General features: G+C 44.0%; 1 protein-coding gene across 1 annotated transcript in view; it reads left to right on the top strand.

Annotated features, from left to right (window-relative positions):
• Positions 1–22,808, top strand: part of ACKR3 (atypical chemokine receptor 3) — a 49,526-nt gene extending 26,718 nt beyond the window's left edge. The window contains exon 2 of the mRNA XM_087885752.1: positions 20,683–22,808. Coding sequence (XP_087741878.1) covers positions 20,709–21,803 — 1,095 coding nt within the window. The 5' untranslated portion in view covers positions 20,683–20,708 and the 3' untranslated portion in view covers positions 21,804–22,808. The remainder of the gene's footprint in view (positions 1–20,682) is intronic.
• Positions 22,809–24,760: the final 1,952 nt, after the last annotated feature.

Below are 24,760 nucleotides of genomic sequence, written 5' to 3' on the forward strand. Positions count from 1 at the left end.
TCTGATATGATCTGTTTTTAATAAACCTATCCTGGCTTCTAGCTTTGCTTGTTTCTAGATTGCTGCTGGTGAATGGCCATATCAAACAGTCACCTCATATTGTTAGAGCTTTAGTTGACATATTGACGTATTACAGTAGCATGGAAAGCAAAGCAACTTGTCAAGGAGGATTAGGTCAATCTACATAGATGATTAAGTTCAAAGTTACTTTGAACTTAAACTAATCCTGACTATTTCAAAAAGCTAAGTACTTGGATGGGAGAATCCAGAAATTGAATCAGAATATAATTGGAAGAGACCTTGGAGGTCTTCTAGTTCACCCCCTGCTCAAGCAGGAGCCCTGTACTATTTCAGATAGGTGTCTGTCCAATCATTTCTTAAAAGCATCCAGTATAGAACTCACAACTTCTGAAGGCAAGTTGTTCCACTGGTTAATTGTCTCCACTGTTAGGAAGTTTCTCCTTAATTCCTAGTTGATTCACTCCTTGATTAGTTTCCATCCATTGTTTCTTGTCTTGCTGTCTGTTGCTTTGGAAGATAAGTTGATCCATCTTCTTTGTGGCAGCCCCTCAAATACTAGAACACTGCTATAATGTCACCCCCAGTCCTTCTATTCCTGCAATCGTTCTTCGTATGTTTTAGTCTCCAGGCCCTTATCTTAGTTTCTGTACTTTGCACTTTTTCCAAAGTCCCAACATCTTTTTTGTGATGTGGTGACAAAAACTGGATATAGTATTCCAAGTGTGGTCTTACTAAGCATTTATAAAGCGGTACTAATACTTCACATGCTTTTGATTGTATGCCTCTGTTTATACAACCAAGGATTACATTAACTTTTTTGGCTGCTGCCACCACACACTGCTACCTCATCTACATGATCATCCACTAGGACTCCAAGGTCCCTCTGACAGTTTTTGAGCCAGGTTTTATCTAATCTGTGTTTGGCTTAGGGCCTGGGTACTTACGGGACTGCCTTCTGCCACCGATAGCCTCCCACCGGCCAGTATGCTCCCCCAGAGAGGGACTCCTCAGGGTGCCGTCGGCCAGACAATGTCGGGTGGCGACCCCCAGGGGGAGAGCCTTCTCTGTGGCAGCACCTGTCCTTTGGAACAACCTGCCCCCGGAGATACATAGGATCCCAGATCTCCGTGCTTTTTGCCGTGCCCTTAAAACTTTTTTATTTCATCAAGCCGGGCTGGCTTAACCTCCCCGCCTTAGATATTTTTAATTGTTAATTGATTTTAGTTGGGGTGTTTTAAATTTAGTGGGCCAAAATTTGTTTAATTCTTTTTAAAAAAACTTCATCTAATTCATTTACGAATATATTGAAGCGTATTGGGCCTAAGACGGAATTGTAGTACTCCACTGCTTACTTCCCTCCATGTGGATGTAGTACCATTAAGGTCCACTTGTTGAGTATGGTTTGTCAGCCAATTACAAATCCATCTAGTGCTGATGCTGTCTATCCCACATTTTTCTAGTTTATCAAGAAGTAGGTTGTGGTCTACTTTGTTGAATGCTTTGCTGAAGTCTTAAGTACATTATGACCATAACATTTCACTGGTCTACTAATTTAGTCAACATTGTCAAAGAATGAAATAAGATTGGTTTGGCATGACCTGTTTTTAACAAACCGAGGACCTGTATACTGCATGAGTCAAAAAGAGGGCTGTGAAAATATTTACAGACCCCTCGCATCAAAATGACGCTATAGAGCACTGTACACCAGAACAATTAGACACAAGAACAGTTTTTCCACCCCAGACCACCCCAACGATGCCCTTGATGTGATGTCTCGCTGCCTGGAGGCCGTGCGGGTCTAGATGGGGAGGAACAGGCTCAGACTCAACCCGTCCAAGACCGAGTGGCTGTGGCTGCCGGCGTCCCGATATAGTCAGCGGGTGCCATCGCTGACTATTGAGGGCTTGCAATCTGGGTGTCCTCCTGGACACACGGCTGTTTTTAGAAGAGCATATGACGGCCGTGGCCAGGGGGGCCTTTTATCAGGTTCGCCTGATCCGCCAGTTGCAGCCCTTTCTGGACCGGGACGCCTTGCGCACGGTCACTCATGCCCTTGTCACCTCCCGGCTGGACTATTGTAATGCTCTCTACATGGGGCTCCCCTTGAAGAGCACTCGGAGGCTCCAACTGGTCCAGAATGCAGCCGCGCGGGTGGTTATGGGCGCAACTCGTTGTGCCTGCATGACACCCCTCCTGCGCGAGCTGCACTGGCTCCCAGTGGTCTTCCGGGTGCGATTCAAGGTGTTGGTTACCACCTTTAAAACGCTCCATGGCATAGGACCCGGGTACCTTCGAGACCATCTTCTGCCACCAATAGCCTCCCACCGACCAGTCCGTTCCCACAGAGAGGGTCTCCTCAGGGTGCCATCAGCCAAGTTATGTCAGCTGGCGACATCCAGGGGGAGGGCCTTCTCTGTGGGAGCCCCAGCCCTTGGAATGAACTGCCCCCTGAGATATGTAAGATCTCCGACCTCCGGGTATTTCGCTGCGCATTGAAGACCCTGTTGTTCCGCCAGGCCGGGCTATCAACATAATAATTTTAAATTGGGATATTTTAAATTTTGGGGGTTTTAAATCGGCCAAATCTATTTAATTATTTTAATTTTTAATCATTGTTGTGTCTTGTGTTTTTAAATTGGCTGTACACCACCCTGAGTCCTTCGGGAGAAGGGCGGTATAGAAATAAAATTATTATTATTATTATTATTATTATTATTATTATTATTATTATTATTATTATTATTATTATTATTATTACTATTACTATTACTATTATTATTATTATTTTCCCAAACACCATCACTCTGCTAAACAAATAATTCCCTCAACACTTTCAAACCCGTTACTAAGTCTGCATTACTATTAATCTTCTCATCGTTCCTATCACCCACCTCCTCCCACTTATGACTGTATGACTTTAACCTTGTTGCTGGTATCCTTAAGATTTATATTGACTGTTTCCATATGACTATCATTAAGTGTTGTACCTTATGATTCTTGACGAATGTATCTTTTATTTTATGTATACCGAGAGCATATGCACCAAGACAAATTCCTTTTGTGTCCAATCACACTTTGCCAATAAAGAATTGGAATATAGCTGGAAGGGATCTTGGAGGTCTTCTAGTCCAGCCTCCTGCTCAAGCAAGAGATCCTATATCTGTGATGGTGAACCTATGGCACATGGTGAGCTGTGGTGGAACTGGGGGAGAGGATTTTTCTTTTGTTTTAAATTTAACCTCAAGAAATAATTCAGAACCATTTGCCAAGAACTATTTATTAAAGCGGCGCCTAAGCATTTTGGAGTGCTCTGAAGAAATACCTAACTGGAAATGAAAGATGCAGGAGAATAAATGACAGTTTTAATATAAACATAAAATTGACTCCTAAACTGGGAAGAAGCGGTACTGGGAAGGTATTTTTAAATATTGTAATTAATTATATATATATATCTTATTCTGCTTTTACATTTGTTGTATAATCAAAACAATGATGGACTACTAAACTGAAATTTTAAGTGGAGAGTGCCACCTGCTGACAAAAAGGGAAACTACAAGAAAGTGATTCAACCAAAGAAACATTTGAATATTATATTAGAGGATTGAATTTGCAAAGAGGATATAAAGGAGCTTCTCCATTGTGGCGGGGAAGATCATCCAGGAATGGATAATACTCTGCTTGGAGACCAAGTCAATTTTTTGTGGCCACGCCTCCCCTGCCTGGGTGCTCCCCAGTTCGACTCGGTCTTCCAGCGAGTTGAGACTGAGAAAAAGAGGCTCACCCATTCCTGGAATTCCTTCACACCAAACGACGGAAAGTCCTTATTTTTCTTACCGAGCAAGGCTCGGTGATCGCTAGGGAGCGATCCGGGAGGTTACCAGTCCGCTGGTACTCCTTCATGCCGGCTTAACGAGCAGCCAAGGCCCCTGCCAGTCCTGCCCTTAGTGGAGGGGGTCTTGCCTGTTATGGTCAACCCCTGGCAATTGTCTGCGAAGGTAGAAAGGGCTCAGTCACTGTCTGGTTCGTCCAGACACACTGATTGCGGTGAGAGCTTATTGTGCCAGAAGAGCCGCAGCAGGAGCGCTAATGACAAGCCAGTCTGCCTGATTTACATGTGGAAAATGGCTGCTGAGCTCGGCATCATCTTAGCCACAGCAGGAGAGCTCTTGGAGAGCCGGGCTGCCTACTTCTACAGGAGGACAGCGGCAACAGCGCTCGGCTACATTACATCCATGACAGGAACCTTCCCTTACAGCTCATCGAGCATGGGAGAGCTCAGCGCAGTCATTGCTGCGGCAGGAGCGTTTTTTGAGCCAGTCTGCCTCACTCGCCGAAGATGCAGTGGCAACAGTGCTCAGCGCTATAGTGACCGAGGCAGGAGAGCTCTGACGAGCCAGTCTGCCCATCTCATGAGGTAATGTGGCAGATATGCCCAGCGGCATTGGAGCGGCGGCAGGAGAGCTCCTTGCGAGCCAGGCTGCCTTCTACTGGAGCGCAATGTGGCGGAAGTGCCCTGTGCCATTACAGCCATGGCGGGAGAGCTCTTTTCGAGCCAGTCCGCCTTGTCACTGAAAGTAAGCATCTGACGCACCCAGCGCTATGACAACTGTGGCAGGAGAGTAGAAGGCAGTTGGAGCGCAACGTGGCGTAAGCACCCTGCACCATTACAGCCGTGGCGGGAGAGCTTCCTTAGAGCCAGTCCGCCTTGTAACAGAAAGTGAGTGGCTGACGCCCCCAGCGCTATGACAACTGTGTGGGAGAGCTCCTTGCGAGCAAAGCTGCATTTTACTGGAGCGCAACGTGGCGAAAGTGCCGTGCCCATTACAGCCGCAGCGTAGCAGATGCAGCGTAGCAGACTGGCTCCCTCAGAGCCAGTCCACTTTGTAACAGGAGGTAAGTGCCTGCTGCGCCCAGTGCTATGGTAACTGTGGCAGGAGAACTCTTTTCGAGCCAGGTTGCCGGTTTCCTCAGGTGTAACATGATGGAGGCAATTTGCGCCATTAGAGCCGAACTGAGAATGCACAGAGCTTGCCAGCCTACATAAATTCAAAAGTAAAACGGCGGGAATATTTGCGCCTTTTTTAGCTGCTACGTCGGCTGCATCTTGTCAACTAGTCTTCCTGGTGATAACACCGGGGCGGTCCTGGCGCCATTGGAAGCAAGCGGCGGTTGCTCATTACGAGCCAGTCTGCCTCGCAGCAGCTTGAGAGGGGTGTTTACTGCACTTACAGGGCTGGGGACAGGACATGAGCGAGAGTAGTTCATAGGCGCAAGTTAGTCTAGTATTGAGCGTAGCCCTCTACCAGCCATCAGCGCTCTGCTCTTCCTCAAGCTTTTTTCATGCAGCTGTTCCCTCGGCTGGCATGGCATCCTCGAGCTGCAGGGCTGAGTAGTTAAGACTGTGAGTTCTATTCCCACCTAAAACGGCAGCTGAGGTGACAAGACCATGGGAGGGGTCACATCCCCTTCAGGACCCTGGTGTCCCCCTTCATCAACACGGCTCAGGGCCACTAGGTGGCGATAGGCAACAAGGCTTTCACATACAACTTCTGCCTTGGCAGATCTGGTCTCCTTTAACCAACAGATAAAGCAGTGTATCTGATCTTTCAGGGAGATCTAGTCACTCCTGCCACAACTTTTCCCCCACAGTAGTGGGGCCTGGCAGAGCCAGGAGCAGAGCCAGGTTTAGCTGGTCTCCTGAAGCTTAATTCCTTAATCGATTGCCCGTAGTACTCCTACAGGGCTACAACATAGTAGATCTGACAGCTAGACACTGTCACAAGCCACACTTGGCAACCACACCACAAGGCTCATGTGGAGACTTTCATAGTCTTCTGCCACAGGTTTCCTCCAGTCTGTGGATCTCCCACTTCGGAGACAATACAGTTTCCCATGGTTTGTGAATATTGTCAGGGCCTCTGTCCCATCAACCTCCGGACCCTTTGTCTTGTCCTGGTTAAGTCCACTCTCTACAGGGCCTGGGCCACAGCCTGCCTGCGATCAAACACAACCTCCAGGCACTTCCCGGAAGGCAACACATTCTGCATATAGACAGTTTTGGAACTGACGGCAGATTCCACATCGACCATTCGCTTCCTGGCCATTCTCCAGAGTTGGAGCCCATTCGGGGGTGGCACCACCGTTCCCTGGCAGGGAATGGGGCTACATATGGTAGCCAGGGACCCCGCTGCCATCCTACAAACACTGGATGGCCATGTAGACAGGAGGGCAGTAGCTAACTTATCAGGGCACATGGTCAGCCACTTGGCCTGTTACACCCTCACTGCCAGCCCCCCTTCCCCCCCTTACTGAGATCCCTCTTGAGGGCTACGCCTTAATTTAAGTAGGCTTCACATCAGGGAGTTGGCGATCTTAGGTACACTGCTGGGGCTAGGCTGAGGCCACTCTCAGTGTGACACATGTTTGTGGCCTCATCTACCACTTCCTTACTGACAACCTGTCCTTGGTCCTCGCTTGCCATTGGCCGCCGACGATTACAGGTAAGTGGCAGTTGGCCTGGGGACCCCTTCAGGGTTCTACCTTGTTAGGGAAGTGCTTACCTGGTGCTGACTGTCATCGACGATAGAGGTGAGAGCAGCTGATCAAATTCAGACTACTCTCCCATCACCTCTCACCTTCTTCTCGAAGAGGGTTCTTCCGGACCTGAGCTGGCGTTTGATTTCAGCCTAACTTTCTGGCAGGAAAGATGATTGGAATCCCAAGGGTCACATGGTAGGTGATCACTTTGGATGTGGGGAGTCTCGGCCTTCCTCTCATGTTCGACCAGGGGTATGCTACTATGGCTGCCATTGCTTTACTCCGACGCTATGCTATTCGGCCTCTTGTCAGCACCCACAATTCCCAAATGGTTGATGGCAACCTCCCTACTTATGTAAGTAAGCAGGTCACTAAACCGCCAGTAGATGAATGTTAGTAATTTCCAGTCATCCTCCAAGGCGGACATTTCCAAACATGCTAACTAGTTGGGGGGGGGGCTCATTGACTTGAGCCACCACTCAATGGACTAATGATAGACTGTAACCTAACATAGATGTGTATTGTTATTAGAAATACATAAGTTGATTGAATGTAATAATAATGTTTGATCAGTTTCATTTGTATTGGAATGTATGGCACCCAGGTGCCACACTGATTTGACATTTTTATAAAAAATAATAAAATAAAAAACTTAGAAGGAAAAGAAGAAAAATAATCAGACAGCTGTGCTCTTACCATTTTTTTGCTTATTTTAATTTTTATTTCTAGTCTGTTTTACAGTTACGTTTTTGGTATGTTGGGCTATAGTTTTTTGTTGTTGGGGTTTTTTTGCGTGAAGACTGATGCAAAGAATGAATTAAGCAGCTTTGCTTTCTCTGTTACTTCCTTGCCATTTTCTCTCGCTCAAGGAAACCAACTGTTTCCTTGACTTTTTTCTTATTATTTCTATGTTGAAAGAAAATTTTAAAAATTATCTTTGATTTTTGTTGCAAATCTTTGTTTATTCTGAGCGTTTGTTTTCCTGATTTCATCTTGGCCAGATTCGGGCTATCTGCTGATATTTTGCCTTAGTTAAGTGTCCCTCTTTTCATTTGGACTTATCCTTTTTCTCCCTGGAGCTGGATCGAGAGAATCCAGGAATGGGTATTGCTCTGTTCTTCTTCTGCCTGGAGACTGAGCATGTGATCTTTATTTCCTTTTATGGTCACTCCTCCCTCGTCTGGTGATTCCCCAGTTCGGCTCAGTCTTCAGCGCAGAAGAGACGTGTGGAATGAGCGAGCTTTGCCTTCGATTCCGGATTCTCCCATTTCTAAGCAAAATAAAGGGAAGAAATCTTTGATTATTGGCAGATCGCTCTCAGCGATCAGGCAGCTAACCAGTCCACTGATTAGCTGCCTTTTTTTCCAGCTTCCATTCAGCCGAGGTCCCTGCCAGTCGTGATCAGCAGTAAGAGGCTTTTTAAATTTAATAAATAAAATAAATAAATAAAATAAATAAATTGGGCTCAATTCCAAGGCGAGGCCAGGCATTCCCGCCGGGAAGGCGGAGAGGGACTCAGTCACTACCCAGTTTCATCTGGGCACACTGTGAAGTGCTGGGAGCACATGAGAGCACAGATTTGAGCCGTGGCAGTAGCAGCCCATTGCGGGCCAGTCTGCCTATCGACATGGTGGAAAATGGCATCTCGGACACCTTCCACCAGCTGTCAGCCTCAGACAGAGGACAGTAGGGCTTGCCCTAGAGCTTCCCCGACCCAGAGGCAGGGTGCCTCAAGCCAGAGATTGGTGGAGCCATACAGCAGCCACTTTGAGTGGCAGAGGCTCCAAAATGGCTGAAAAGGACGCCAAATGGCGATTGAAAAAGAAATGGCCAAGATCCACAAGGCTAAGAAAAGTCTGGATTGGGGAGGTTCCCCCAAGGGAGGAGCAGAATTTTTCCGCCCTCAGGAAGGATGGCCATTGGATCCTACTAATGATTCAGGTCTTTTGGAGCCAGTTTCTTATTGCGCCTGGTCACCAGATGGCTCCAGAGAGTCGTGTTCTCCAACTTTAGGAGAAGTAATGGATAGGGCTGAAGCCTTTTTTCTTGCAAATCCCAGTTCGCCCTAGCAGGAACAGAGGACCTACTCCCTCTTCCCAGAGCTATGCCTGAGGCTACCTTTATTCCTACTACGGCGAGGATCCACCCAGAGGACCAAACTGGTTCTGAATTACCTGAACATTTGAAATTGATTATTTCCCAAGCTATTACACAGGGAATAGCTGTAGGCTTGCAGCAAAGGAATCATCCTCCCCAGGGAGTTTCCTATTACCACCCCCAACAACTGCAAACCATGCCTCAAGACGCCTGGTTGGCTCCTCAGAGTCTTCACTCTCTAGCTGTTTCCATTAGGTTTAGGTTTAGGTTTAGGTTTAGGTTTATTTGATTTGTATACCGCCCTACTCCCGAAGGACTCAGGGCGGTGAACAGCCAACAATAAAATACATAAATACAAAAAATTTAAAAACCAGATAAAATCAAATTAAATCATTTTGGCCCAGACAGATTAAAACACCCCAATAATTTAAAAACAGATTAAAATTTACATATTTAAAAAGGGAAGAAATTAGGCCAAGCCCGCCTGATGGAATAAAAAGGTCTTCACAGCACGGCGGAAGGAGCGCAGATCCGGGATCCTCCGTATCTCCGGGGGGAGCTCATTCCAGATGGTAGGTGCCCCCACAGAGAAGGCTCTCCCCCTAGGGGCCGCCAGTCGACACTGTTTGGCTGACGGCACCCGGAGGAGTCCCTCTCTATGAGAGCATACTGGCCAGTGGGAGGCTATTGGTGGTAGTAGGCGGTCCCGTAAATAACCAGGTCCTAAGCCATGGAGTGCTTTAAAGGTGGTAACCAAAACCTTGAAGCGCACCCGGAAGACCACCGGGAGCCAGTGCAGCTCGCACAGGAGAGGTGTTACATGGGAGCGCCATGTCTCTCCCATTACCACCCGCGCGGCCGCACTCTGCGCCAGTTGGAGCCTCCGGGTGCTCCTCAAGGGGAGCCCCATGTAGAGAGCATTACAATAGTCCAGGCGGGAGGTGACAAGGGCATGAGTGACCGTGCGTAATGAGTCCCAATCCAGAAAGGGACGCAACTGGCGAATCAGGCAAACCTGATAAAAAATCCTCCCGGTCACGGCTGTCAAGTGCTCTTCTAAAGACAGCCGTGAGTCCAGGAGGACGCCCAAGTTGCGAGCCCTCTCCGTGGGGGCCAATGATTCGCCCCCAATAGTCAGTGATGGCGTCAGTTGACTATATCGGGACGTCGGAAACCACAGCCACTCGGTCTTGGATGGGTTGAGCCTGAGCCTGTTCCTCCCCATCCAGATCTGTACGGCCTCCAGGCACCGGGACATCACTTCAAGGGCATCGTTGGGGTGATCCGGGGTGGAGATGTACAGCTGGGTGTCGTCAGCGTACTGATGGTACTCCACCCCGAAACCACGGATGATCTCGCCCAGCGGCTTCACATAAATGTTGAACAGGAGAGGCGAGAGGACCGACCCTTGCGGCACCCCACATATGAGGGGCCTCGGGGTCGACCTCTGTCCCCCTGTCAACACAGACTGCAACCGGTCAGAGAGAAAGGAGGAGAACCACCGCAACACAGTGCCTCCTACCCCTAACTCTTCCAACCGGTGCACCATGATACCATGGTCGATGGTATCAAAAGCCGCTGAGAGATCTAACAGGACCAGGACAGAGGAGCACCCCCTGTCCCGAGCCCTCCAGAGATCATCAACCAATGCGACCAATGCCGTTTCCGTGCTGTACCCGGGCCTGAAGCTCGACTGGGACAGATCCAGATACGGATCCATTAGGAGTGGTGACTCCTCAGCTGAGGAGGAAGAGTTTATGGTCTATTCGGAGGATGAGGGGATGAACCTGGATCCATCACCTTTCACAGGTCTCTTTAAACCGGACTTGCTCAAGTCCTTGCTACGTAAGGCCACAGCCATAACAAATTTGGAGTCTGATCCAGTTCTAGACTCAACCCCGAATCCTGGGGATTCTGGTCATTTGCTCTTTTCAGAGCCAACTGTTGAGGCAGAGGTAATCCCATCACCCAAGCTCTTTCTGGACATAGTCCAGAGGCAGTGGAATCCAGGAGCGGGTCTTCCTCCGTCAAGGTCAGAGAGGAAGCTCTACAATGTTGCTGCAGACCTCTCTGAAGCCTTGCAGATTCCTACAGTGGATAAACCGGTGGCTGCCTTGACATCTGTTGCACTCGTACCAGCGGATGCAATTGATTGTTTAAAGGCAGATGATAAGAAAACGGAATTGACCTTGCACAAGGCCCACCAGGCGGCTGCCTGGGCAGTTAAGGCCACCACGTCGACTTCATTTTTTAATAGGGCTTCCTTGCTCTGGCTTTGCCAGATGCAGGAAAGGATTCCCCCCCAGAAGATATTAGGATACATCAAGATATCAACAAGTTGGTAGTTGCAGCTGAGTTTTCAGCTGATGCCACTCTGAATGCAGCAAAGTTTGCATCTAGGTCTATAGCCTCCTCGGTTACAGCCCGGCACTTGCTATGGCTTAGGCATTGATGATCTGACAATAAGAATAAATGGAAGTTGGCTTCAGCTCCTTTCACAACAAATTGTTTGGGGATGCCCTGGAACCCATCCTTGTAGAGACCAAAGGCAAGGGCGAGACCATACCTTACCTTTACAGGCGGGGCGACCAGCGCCCCTCACCATATTTTAGGAGGCAGACCTTTCGAGCCCCAGACATGGGACTCGATTACCACCAGTTTCAGAGACTGGTAGGCAGAACAGACAACCAGATAGGTCAGAGTTTCAGAATTGCCAACTGTTTCAGGGGAAGCAGCCCTTCTGTGGGGTAGGAAGTCGCCCCTATCGTCACTTGAAATGACTTCAGGGCCATCCCACCAATCAGCGGCCGACTCAGCCTCCATGTCCATCAGTGGGAGGCTACAACATCAGACAAGTGGGTCCTCAGCACGGTGAGTTCAGGTTTGACTCTGGAATTTCTCACCACCACCACCCCAAAACTTTTTATTGGATGCCTCGTCTCCGGGGATGCATCCAAAAGAGGCCTGATGGAAACAGCAATTCAGCATCTGCTGGACATCCAGGCAATTCAGCCTATCCCTCAGGAACAGCAGGGACAGGGATTTTATTCAATATTATTTGTAATCCAGAAGAGCTCCGGGGGGTGGAGAGCAATTTTAGGTCTGAAGCATCTGAACAAGTGTTTGGAATACAAGCGCTTCAAGATGCAGTCTCTCCAGTCAATACTGGGGAGTATACGTGAGGGCGACTTCCATAGACTTGACAGAGGCATATCTCCATATACCAATCAGGGCTGCCCACAGGCAGTTCCTTCATTTTTCTTAGGCACTACCGGTACAAAGCCATGCCATTTGGCCTGTCATCAGCATCAAGGGCCTTCACAAAGCTACTAGCAGCTTTGGCGGCCTATCTTCGATCGATACCAATCAGAGTCCAGTGTTATCTGGATGACATTCTGAACCAGTCCTCATCAAGCAGAGGCAGACCTACAGACCAGGATACAGGTACTACAGCATCATGGCTTTTCGATCAACACCAAGAAAAGTAATTTTTCTCCAACCACCAGATTGCTCCATTTGGGAGCCATAATAGACACATCCGTATGTATGGCCTCTCTCTTTCACCAGAGAGGCAAGACAGCTTGCAACAATTGGCAAGGCGCGTCAGGTCCAAGGGCACAGTACCCTTGGACCTGGCACTCTTGTCTCAGCTCCTGGGCAAAATGATGTCGTTCATTTCCATCATCCTGTGGGCACGGCTACACGCCAGAGCGCTCCAAAGGTTCCTCCTGCCCTATGAAAGATCCGGCAGGAGCAACTCACAGGTCAGGCTCAAAGGGTGCTGCAGTCTTTTCGGTGGTGGATGTCCCAGTGTTGTGACTCCGGCCCCGGAGATTGATTTATCATTGCATGCTGATTCGGAGGATGAGGTGGAAGAAGTTGGCACGAGCTATGTGATGGAGGGGCCGTCTTCACTGGTGAGTCAGCAAGAACTGACAGTTGCTGACATGCCTCTGGACCCCAGCCAAATTGAGGAGGAAACAAGAGGCCGGTAACAAGGAGAGGGAGCCCCTATTGGATGCAAGAGAGAGATGTAGGAGACGTCGTAGAGAACAGCTATTGCCACGTCCCAAGAGGTGTGGTCAGGAGGCATAGGGCCACACCCTACAAAGTATAAAAAGGGTGTGGCTGGGCCGGAAAGGCATGGTGAACAATTTGTTGGTGTTTTGGAGTTTAGAACTGCTAGTTTTGAGTTTTGAAAAGGAGTCTGCATTAGCCTGCTGGCCGTCTGCCAAGTCCTCTGGAACATTGCCTGGTAATTACTGAACTGTTTATTAAAGGGCCAGCTTCAATCTCTTTAGCCTGCGTTTGTTACTGCCGGGCTATTTGAGCTTCTGCAAGGGTACTCGTGGGAGGGGACAGAACATCCAGGCTATCACCAAGGGATGCCTGTTCAAGGAGCCCCACCGTCTGACCATCATGATGGATGCCAGCCTCTACTGCTGGGGAGCCCACTGCCAGTCACTGATAGCCCAGGGCTGGTGGAACCAGGTTGACTTGACCCACAAGATCAATTGGCTGGAGCTCAGGGCAGTACATCTGGCCCTCAGAAGCTTCAAGGACACCAAAGTCGGGCGACATGTTCTGGTATTAACAGACAACATGACAGCCAAAGCCCACATCAATCAATAAGGGGGGGACTCATTCCAGATCCCTCTTGACAGAGGCAGAACATCTGGGCCTCTGGACAGAGACGCACCTTCAGTCTTTGAGGGCAGAGCACATTTCTGGGACACAGAATGTGCAGACAGACTGCCTCAGCAGGGTGACAGTGGACCACTCAGAATGGCAGCAGTGTCTTTTTTTTATTTTTATTTATTTATTTAAAACAATACATCAAAAAAAAGAAATAGTCAAACAAATGATCGCGACAGGAACTTTACATGATATTTACACTTTCTACGGTATGTAGGTTTCAGTCAGATTTAACATATATTAAACATAATCCTGGTTATACTTGACTTTTTGGGCGTCTGTTGTTCAACCAAACGTATCATTTGTCCCAACATTGGAAATATACGGAGTCCTTTTGATCTCTCAATGCTTTGAGAGAAAAAAAAAATGGCAGCAGTTGTAGGGTTATTACAATGTTCATCTGTATGGTTTTTGGAACTGCAGTTACACGAAATTGCAAACATCAGCAATTCTCATCTTTGAGCAGTGTTTCTAGCATGTACAAGGACACAGGGTGAAACAATGTATAACCTGTAACATTTGCCGCTTTCAGTGTATCTTGTGTAGCTATCGTGTGTGAATACATGCATTTTCTCATGAAAACCAATGATGTAATTACTAACCAATTATTGTGCCTTGGAGATTTGTTAACCAATAATAAAGTAACACGCATAGTAGGTGAGAACTGAGAAACTTAGAAACTATATAAACTATGTCTGATGCTCAATAAAGTGGCTGTTGATTCTACTCTCAACTCTGCTATCGGTGGATGTTTTCCTTTCATACATCACACACATCTTCAGCCTCCGGGAAACGAATGCTACAAGCAGTGTCGAGGACCGGAAGTTGACGCCGCAGCGAAACGGACACGCAATTTTGGGGCTCCAGAATCGATAGCCCCACTGCCAGACGGTCCAGTTAGGACCCCACAGTCTAGGTTTGACTGTGGTAGTGGAGGGCACCTCCTGTCGATCTCAGGGACATCGCAAAGTCCCTGATTGATCCAGGAAGGCCCTTCTTCTGGCTGCGGGAAAGCAGCCATTGCGGCTGCCAAGGCTGGGGCAGCTTCGGAGGAAGAAAGAGGAACGACAGCTATCCGATCTGGTGAGAGAGCTTTATTTTGACTGACAAGTTCACCTTAAGGGATGAGTGAGTGGATGATTATCTAAAGGAAGTTTAGCGGCGAATTTATTTTGAAATAGACTATTTGAAACCCGATTGCTGATTGGAACTTTTTAAACTAATTGTTTTTTTTAAGACTGAGGCTGGACTGAATGAGAAGAGAAGAGCATTGATTTTTGGGACTGTATTTTGTTTAAAAAAGGAAAAGAAAGAATTTTGTCTGAATTGTGATTGATCCATTGTGGGAAAAGATCAAAAAATACCATTATCTGAAGATTCCAGTCTGGGTATCTACAACTGAAGCTTTTTCTTATCCAGTGGTATTTGAAGGGGAACAAATTATTAGATATAATGAATTATTGGATGAAAAGGGTGAACTTAAATTGAAACAAAACTTAGAAGATCAGGGAATTAAGATAGATTGGTTTTCATACATGCAAATACTTTCCAGATATCGAGAAGACTTTCCAGATATCGAGAAGACTTTAAACAAGAAGGTATTTATAGTGTTTTGACTGGTTTAGACAAGATATTAATGGGTTCAGATGACCATATAATTAAAAAGCTATATGGATATTTACTTGAAACAAAACTGGAAGAAGAACAAGTTAAAGAATCAATGATAGCATGGGGAAAAAATTTTGGTTATAGTATTGATTTAGAGAAATGACAAAAATTGTGGTCACATAATTATAAAATGACAATGTCAACAGCATATAAAGAGAATTTGTATAAGATGTTTTACAGGTGGCATCTACCCCCAACAAGAATAGCTAGGATGTTTAAGAATAAATTGGAGAAATGTTGGAAGTGTCATCAAACTCCAGGATCGTATTACCATATGTGGTGGACATGCGTGGAAGCAAGGAGATTTTGGATTAAAATACATACGTGGTTAGAAAAAATGACAAAGAGACATATTGACTTTAAACCAGAAATATTTTTATTAGGAATTTTACCAGAGACATTTAATAAAGAATTACAATACTTAATTGTGAACATTTTAACAGCGGCCAGAATTGTATTTGCCAAAAACTGGAAAGGAGAGAAGATAATTACCGATGAAGAAATTATTATGAAAATGTTGGATTGTGCTGAAATGAGTAGATTGACATTTGAAATAAGAGAACAGGAAGATACAATACTATTTGATATGGGAGATATTTTATCAATAGTTTGATAAAGTATGGAGATAAGATAGCATATATGAAATGTTTAAATATTTATCTTTAGTTTAAGTAAAGAATAATTGCTATATGAGGAGATTTGGAGAATTGTAAGCACGAAATGATTTTAACCGATTGAGATGCTGTTTATAATTGTTTGTGAGGATGATATTATTATATTATTGTTGTGTTTTTTTTAATTTTTTTATTTTTAATCTAAAATAAAAAAAATTCAAAAAAAAAAAGAATGGCAGCTGTGTCTTCCGTTTTTGTCAAAGAGATCTTTGTGCAACCATGCTGGTTTCTTCTTGGATTTCTTGTTTTCTTTTTCAGTGGCATAGTGTTGGACTGGGCTTTTATGATCATATTTTTCCCATGCTTCTTGAGTTGTTTTCCCCTTTAGGATTTTTATCCATGGAATTTTTCTTAGGGTCTATTTGAGTTTGTTAAAATCAGCTCTTTTAAAGTTTAAGACACTCATTGGATTATATTCCATTGCTTGTGTTTGCCTTATATTGAATTGCAGTATGATGTGGTCACTTTCACCCAAGGTTCTGTGAAGTTCAACTTCCTCTATCATTTCTTCTCTGTTAATAAGAATTACTATAGGTCCAGTATAGCTTTTCCTCTAGTTCCCTCCTCTACCTTTTGGATGACAAAGTTGTCAGCTAAGTTGGTTAGGAATCTATTCAATTGCCCACTCGCTGCAGAGTTTGCCTCCCAGTTGATATCAGGGTAGTTAAAGCTTCCCATTACTACTGTGGTATGTTTCCTACATACATTTGTTAATTGATTAGCAAAAAGTTCATCTATTTCTTCTGCTTGGTTGGGTGACAATGTCATTTCTTCCATTTTATATTAACCCATATGGATTCTAGGAAGTCTTCATCCTTGGTTTTGTGTATTTCTGTAGAAGTGTAGTGATCTTTTATATATCATGCAACTCCACCTCCTCTTTTGTTAGGTCCATTTCTTTTGAATACTGTGTTTCTCTGAAAATAAGACCTATCCCAAAAATAAGCCCTAGCTTGATTTTTACATGTGTACCCAATATAAGCCCTACCCCCCAAAATAATCCCTAGTTATGATCCTGCCCAATCCATTGTACCTGGTTGCACAGAGGCAAGGTGCACAGGTAAAAATCAAGTGAGGGTGGGGATGGGGGAATTGAGCTGCTTACCTTCAGACAGTTGCAGCCAAGCCTCACACACCCATACACCTTCCTTGCTTTGTCGGCCCACTTCTGCAGCCACTTGCTGCCGCTCGCACACACTAGCCCCAGCCTCTGTTTTCAGGAAAGGCCTCTGCAGCCAAGAAATGGGCTCAGGATTGATGCATGTGGTACACACACACACACACACACACACACACACACCGGCCTTGTTTAGCCATCAGAGGCCTTCAAGAAAGGCCTCTGTAGCCAATAAAAAAGCTCTGGATCAATCCAATTGAAACACAGTAGTTTGTATCCTTCAATCATTACATTCCAGTCATGAGTTTCATCCCACCAAATTTTAGTAATGGCAACTATATAATATCTACCTTCGTGTACCAATACTTCAAGTTCACCCTGTTTTTTTTCCTTAAACTTTGAGCCTTAGAATATAGGCATTTGAGTCCTTTACTGGTCTTTTGTATGTTTCTTATATCTCCTACTTTGTAACTGGGATTTCTGTCCTTTCCTATCTACTTCATTTTTAAAAATTCTTTCTCTTTACTCCCCTACCTCCTTATATGATTGGTTGTCTAGTGGTTTTTGCTTGGAAATAGGTTTTAAAGATTGTGAAGGTTGCCCCCCCTCAATTTTAGTCTAAAGCCCTTTTGATAAGATCAGTCACTTTCTGAATATATTCTTTCCAGTTCTTGTGAGGTGCAGTCCATTCTTTGCCAGTAGCCTTTCATGTAGGTTATGCAGACCATGGTCTAGGAAGCCAAATTCTGTTGATAACACCAGTTTTTAAGCCAGTGGTTCATTTCTAAAACCTTTTGCTCCCTCATTGGAAGTTGGCCTTTCGTTGGAAGTACTGTATAGATGGGAACACTATTTATGTTCCTAATTCTTTAACTTTATTCTCTAGCTGTTCGTAATCTCTTGTTATTCTTTTCAGATTAATTGTTGTGTCATTGGTCCCCATGTATAGGAGAAGAAAGGGGTAATAATCCGTGGGGTTGATTATTTTAGTAAGGCACTCAGTTATATCTTTCATTTTTGCTCCAGGGAGACAATATACCTCCCGGGATTGGCTGCCTGGTCTGAAAACTATAATTTCTGTTCCCCTAAGAACTGAATCTCCTATCATCAATATTTGCCTTTTTTTTCTTAGGGAAGTCTGCAATACTTTTCTTCCTGTTACAGGAATGCTGGGTTGTGCCTCTTTTAGAAACTATTGATGAATGCTCTTTGGTGGGTGTCTGCATATTTTCTTCCGGGGGAGGTATGAAAGTTTCAGTTTCAGAAGGCTTCATTGGAGTGGGCTAGGGGGCTTTGCTCTTGGTTGTTGTTTTCTTCTAAAAGTGACATGTTTCCATTGGTCTTGCTCTTTAAATACATATGTGGGGTCATTTTTTACAAAAGCTGTTTCATATTGTGTTCAATTTGGTTGTATCAGTTTTCTTCTTTACATTCATATATGAGGTCATTTGTTTTAGAAACTGTTTGCTCCCTATTGTGTTTTATTTTGGTGTAGTCTACTTGTTTAGTTTGGGTTTACAAGAATTCCTTGTCAAGAATTCCTTCAAGTCAAGAGACTTGAAGTGTCTGTCTCTTTTTCTGTAGTTTATTATTTTTTTCTCTTAGATGGTTAAGAATTAAAAAATTTCTAAAGAATTAAAATAAGAACCTTTTTCAATTTGTATTTGAAAAAAGAAATCAAATTTTTTAAAAATATTTTTTAAAATTGAAAAAGAATTTGAAAATTGAAAAAAAAATAAAATGGAAAAAAATTACAATTAAAACAATATTTAAGAATTGAAAAAATATTAAAATTTGAAAAAAAAATTGAACAGTTGAAAAAAGAATTTGAAAATTTTTTTTTGAAAAAAGGAATTCAGAGATTTTAAAAAATTAATTTACAAGAGTTCTTGGCCTTTTATGAAGTAATATCCACGTCTTTTTTGTTGGAAATCTCAGGCTGTTTCTAGATGCTTTGCTCTTAACCCTGTCAAGCTTCCAAGTAACATGTCCCATGAAATAAAGTCCAAGGCATCCATTTTCCATCAAAATCTGTTTATTAGGAACATAACAAATTGGCAAGGACTTGGTGTAATTCCGACTTTGGCCAGGATCCGGAATTACACCCAATAAAAAGCAAAAGTTTGAAACTTCCACCCTGAGTCACAATCTCCAATCAATTCTCAGTCCATCAGTCTGGTGACTCCAAACTCCACCTTCCTCCAGCTGCAGGCATCTTCTCTGTTCCCATGGGAAGGAATGCCACCTAGACATAACATTCCCCATTTATCTAAGTAACCCCCTTTCAACAGTTAAAGAGTGGTGAGCCTGAAATATCATTAAGTTCCTTTACTTGCAAACCTAAAAAACTAAGAAGAAATAGACAAAGGCTACAATAAAATATGGTTACAGATATGAAAACTTCAGGGTCAACAAATCCTGCCTTGAAAGTTTATCCCTTTCCTCCCTATCAAGTGTTTTGTACTTATCCTTTTCCTCCCTGCTTTCTTGCCCTTTTGGTTGCCTGGCCACTGCCGGAGTTTTCAGGTACAATATGCTGATGTGCGCACCAGGAGTGGGTTCTAAATTTTTTTACTACCGGTTCTGTGGGCATGGCTTATTTTGTGGGCGTGGCTTGATGGTCATGTGACAATTCTTTAGGATTTAGCAGAGGTACTGGTCTACCAAGCTTTTAACTGCTTGCAGAGTTGTACTGGTCTACTCATTTGTTTTTGGAGGCACCGGTCTACCTATTTGTTTTTGCAGGCACCGGTCTACTCATTTGTTTTTAGAGGCACTGGTCTACCCATTTTTTTTTTTATTTATTTATATGCCGCCCTTCTCCGGTCTACTCATTTGTTTTTGGAGGCACCGGTCTACCGCCACACTGCCTTTTAACACTGATCAGCTGTAGGGCGGCCCTTTGAAGCCCCGCGGCAAGAGTTTAAACAGTTTTTTTCCTTCTAGCTGATCAGCTGGGACTCAGGAGGCAGCAATAGTTTGGGGGTACGGCCAAATAAAAGGTAAGAATAACACGGGGGAGGCGGGGGGCAGAACCAGTTCGGTGACATCATATCGGCAGAACCGGGCTGAACCAGGAGGAACCCACCACTGATGCGCACTCTGCTCTGTTTAGCTGGTCTGTCGCGCTGCTCTCAGCTGCTGCTGCGGGTGCCGCTGCTCAGGCGGTCATCTGTGCTGTTCTCCAAATAAATGTTTGATTTCCAATATTTCTCTTCTCCAAGTTCAGCCTTTTCCCCCCATTCGCTTTTTTCCCCCTCTGGTTGCTATTCTCTGCATGTTTAGGGTTTTTTAATTAGATTATTCAGGAGACCGCCACTTCTGCATGTCTGTTGTCTCTGCTTTCCTCCAACTAATTCAAAACAAACAAAAAAGGAGACTCATATATTTCTATTGTTTGAATACTAAAACTTATGGGTAAATGCTTACAAGAGGTTTTGGAGTGAAATCAGGTATACATAAGAGTGATGCCTAAGGAGGCACAACAGAAAAGAAGTTTATGATTATCTTGCTCAAAATTCAAAAACGAAAAGTCCAAACAAGAAAGTCGAAAGGCTGTAGACGAGGCTGGGAATTTGAAAACAAAACAAAACAAACCTTTCCAGAATGTCTTTTAACCTTACTTTTCCTGATAAGAATAGGACTATTAGTGTTGTTTCCTTTTTGTACAGCTTACAGTTTTGGGTCTTCCTTATTCCATATCTGCAGTTTGTTGAAATTAAAATTATTTACACAATGGTATGTATAAAATTCTGCCTAGCCAAAACTTGCAGTACTTTTGTGGAATTCATAAGTTATTTGATATAAAGGCAACTGCAAGTAATGTCTATTCAACTAAATTGCTCCTGTTGTCTTTTTTGCTCTTTTTTTCAGACTCATTTCATGAAAAATCATCTGCAATGAATACTATTGACATGCCTCCAATATTCAACCTTCTGGAAGTGGAGACTCTCAATGAAACCAATGTAACCTGCAACAATGGAGAGTGTATCACTGTGGACTCCTTGTTGTGCCCAAATGTGCTTAACAAAAGTGCTCTGCTCTATACCCTCTCCTTTTTGTATATCTTTATTTTTATGATTGGCTTAGTAGCCAATTTTGTGGTTGTCTGGATGAATTTTCAAACAAAAATTACTGGCTATGAAACTCACTTATACATCTTCAACCTTGCTGTTGCTGACCTTTGTGTGATCATCACTCTTCCCATCTGGGCAGTCTCCTTTGTTCAACACAGCCAGTGGAACATGGGGGAAATCTCATGCAAGATAGCTCATCTTGTGTTCTCCATCAATCTATATGGCAGCATCTTCTTCCTGACATGTATGAGTGTGGATCGGTACCTCTCAGTTGCATACTTCCAACCTGCCAGCAGTGTTAAAAAGAAGAGACTCCGTTGTTGCATTTGCATCTTGGTATGGCTCTTTGCCTTCTTTGCAGCCCTTCCTGATACATATTACCTTAAGATGGTTTCCTCCAACAATGAAACCTATTGTCGTCCTGTCTATCCAGAGGAGACTGCGAAGGAGTGGCTAGCTGGCATAGAGCTAACCTCTGTTATTTTAGGTTTTGTCATTCCTTTTCCTCTCATTGCTATTTCCAATAGTCTTTTAGCCGCAGCTGTATTGGCCTCTAATGATCAAGAGAGGAAGAGTAATGTGAAAATTATTTTTACCTATGTCCTTGTATTTCTTGTCTGTTGGCTGCCATACCACATAGTTGTCTTGCTTGACTTCTTGTTGGCCTTCCATTTTATACCCTTCAGTTGCCAAATGGAGAACTTCCTTTATGCAGCTCTTCACGTTACTCAGTGCTTCTCTCTGGTTCATTGTTGCATCAATCCCATCCTCTATAGCTTTATCAATCAAAACTACAAGTATGAACTCATGAAGGCATTTATCTTTAAATACTCAGCTAAAACTGGCCTTACAAAGCTGATTGATACTTCCAAGGTTTCAGAAACTGAGTACTCTGCTTTGGAGCAAAATGCTAAGTGATCATTGCTTTGCAAAAGACATTGCTGAGGAAGCAGATTTCCCTAGTTACTGAACCTTGACTACACGATATGCATTTTACAGTATATATATATATAAAAACAGATATTTTGCAGTTATACTGGCAGATAAATATATTTAACTATGAATTTGGTTAAGATTGTGAGAGTATAAAATACTGTAGTTTTAATATTAGATTCATTCCGTTTTCTATTCAGTTTACTATTGAAAGTAGATTGCATAACAAATGAAAATTATATGTATTTTAAGTTGGTCTTCAAATTTTGTGACAACATAGTTGTAATATATATTTTTAAATATTCATTATTGCATGTTATTATGTTTCATGACCTTTGTCTGTTTGTTTCTTTCAGTGCCTCATCCTCCTATTTGTAAGTTATTTTTCAAATGCTATCTTGGAAAATAAGATGCAAGCAATACAGTATGCTACTTGTGGGGAGGGGGGCCAGGGGGACAGATTCATCTGATATTTAATTTTAAATTCTTTTTTGAGTCAATAGCAAGTATTCCTGGTGATTCCACTATAGTTTCATAGAGAACACTACAGAAGGGTTATAGCAGGGGTCCCCAACCACTAGTTCCTCAGCCCAGTGGTGGACTGCAACCCATTGGGAACTTGGCATGGAAGTGGTGGGCATACATGTGCAAAGATGCATTTGTGAAAGTGGCACATTGTGCACACGAAACCATCCTCTTAACCAGTCTGCCGAGCCAGAAAGGTTGGGGACTGCTGGCTTACAGTAGCCTGCTTGTGACGCACCTGATCAACTGGTTTACGAATTCAAAATATTGATGAACAGGGTTTTTACCAGCAATTTTCTCCAGTTTTTACCAGCAATTTTCTTGTCACAATCACATAGACTTATTGTGCATGGGCATGAGTGTGTATGCATGCGTATGCTTCCGAATATAATTGGTCTCTGTAATCCATTTGTGTTCTTTTTCTGATCCTAAAAATATTTAATAAACAGACAACATGTTAAGAAAGTTTTGTCTCCTCGTGTAAGATACCTTTTTGTTGTCATTATGTTGTAAGCTACTCTGGGATAACCTGGGTTTGGAAGATGGTATATATGTTTTAAAAAGATTTTTTACATAAAGAAATGTAAGTGAACAGCAAATAATATTGAATTACACATAGACTTACAGCAAAATATGAGAGTGGTGACTGAAGAGTGCCTTGATATCAGAATCCAGATTTCACCAAGGAATTCAGAATTTTTGGAAGCCTTTACTCTTTGGACAATTCAGGAGTGTCACAGTATATTTGTTTACATTAAAAACTACTTTGAAAAGTAGCAGCAATTGTCACAAAAAATGTGAACTTTTCTCTAGGTATGATCTCTTGTTGTATATTTTGTGTGCTTCTGGATTAGGAAGCTTTGAGGGCAATAAACGGAGCTGATCATATCTTTCTCCTGAATCTTCTATGAACTGGTTCTGCTAAGCCTCAGCCCCTGGACTGACCCATGATAGTAAGTAAGCTTTTTATTGCGGTCAGAGACCAAATTTAAAATACACATAGAAGGGGAGTATATTTTACAAATATAGATAGATCATGTGACAGTACACCATCTACTGCCTCAGATACAATCTGTACTGTCAATACTAGTGATCCTCTGCCATAGGGGTTACCCGTCTCTTCCCCCGTTTTTTTTCATCCATGACTGCAGCAAAATTTTTTGCCACCTTTGGAGTTATATTGGGGTCTGTGTCCTGGAGTAGGAGATAAAGGCTGAACAGATCAGGTGAACCAGGGAATCTCTGGGAAATAGGAGAAATGAATCTTGATCTTATGTCTCAGTAGTGGGGACATACGAATGTAATGTGGAACAGAGATTCCGGGGATCGGCCATCACATGTACAATAGATGGATTTTACTCCCCCCGAGAGCCTACTGTCGAGGACATTCGAGGGGATCACATTAAATCGTGCCTTCATAAATGCGAGTCTATGTTTGATAGAGTGTAACGCAGAGAAATAAGGCGGAGGGTGAGGCGGGGGAACAATACCAAGGGAAAACGGTGAGCATGTTCCCGATCCGTTTGCCAGATTTAATTGTCTATCAATGTCGTCCAGCCATTGAAAAATCAACAATTTGGCAGCATCAGGGCCTAAAATAAAAGCTTCAATGGGGGAAATCCCGATCTTCAAAAGTTTTGTATGGATATTATGGGCCCAGGGACTATGAAAAGGGTCCCGCCATAGGCATTGGCCTAGGTAATAGCCTGGGAGTCTGATCCACAGGGACAACCAATAGCCAATTGCACATTTCCACAAGATTGTAGCAAGTGAGGATATGCCCAGTTCCAAACGAATTGCGGCATTACTTACGCAGGGAGGGACTCCAATCAAACGGCATAGGAACTGGCTGTGGACAGACTCGAGAGGAGATGTTGGATTGGACCCAGAGGGGGGCGCCATAGGTGATAGCAGCTATCACCTTTGCCCTGTAGACTTTTATTGCTGAGGGGATGTCCTGGACTGACCCTTCAGTTTGCACAAGCTCTCTTCCCTTTCAACCATACTCTACCATTGAAAACTGACCAATGGCCCAAGCCATGGATTCCACTTGCTGGGGCTGGGGCTGCTTCTGTGGGCACAATGGACAGATGTCAAGTGCTGAGTAGCCTACCTCCAAGTGATCCCTCCAAGCTATGACTGTAGAAGAAAGGAAAATCCTGCTGAGGTTTCCTTTCATGGGACTTGTTTTGCTCCACAGCAGGAAAAAGTCATTTATTTCATCAGAAGGGCTATCATAACAGAAATTGGCCACAGGCCACCCTGTTCTCTTTCCATGGTTGCAATGCATTCTGAAAGTTTACAGCTTTCTGTTTCTTGATCTGCCACTAAATATACAGTACATAGATACACGAAGTATATCTTACTCTTTTTGCTGCAATTGATAACAAGATTATTCCTTTGGTATTTTATAATGT

This window comes from Pantherophis guttatus, chromosome 1 (assembly GCF_059756535.1).
Source record: "Pantherophis guttatus breed Tessera chromosome 1, ASM5975653v1, whole genome shotgun sequence".
NCBI lineage: Eukaryota > Metazoa > Chordata > Lepidosauria > Squamata > Colubridae > Pantherophis > Pantherophis guttatus.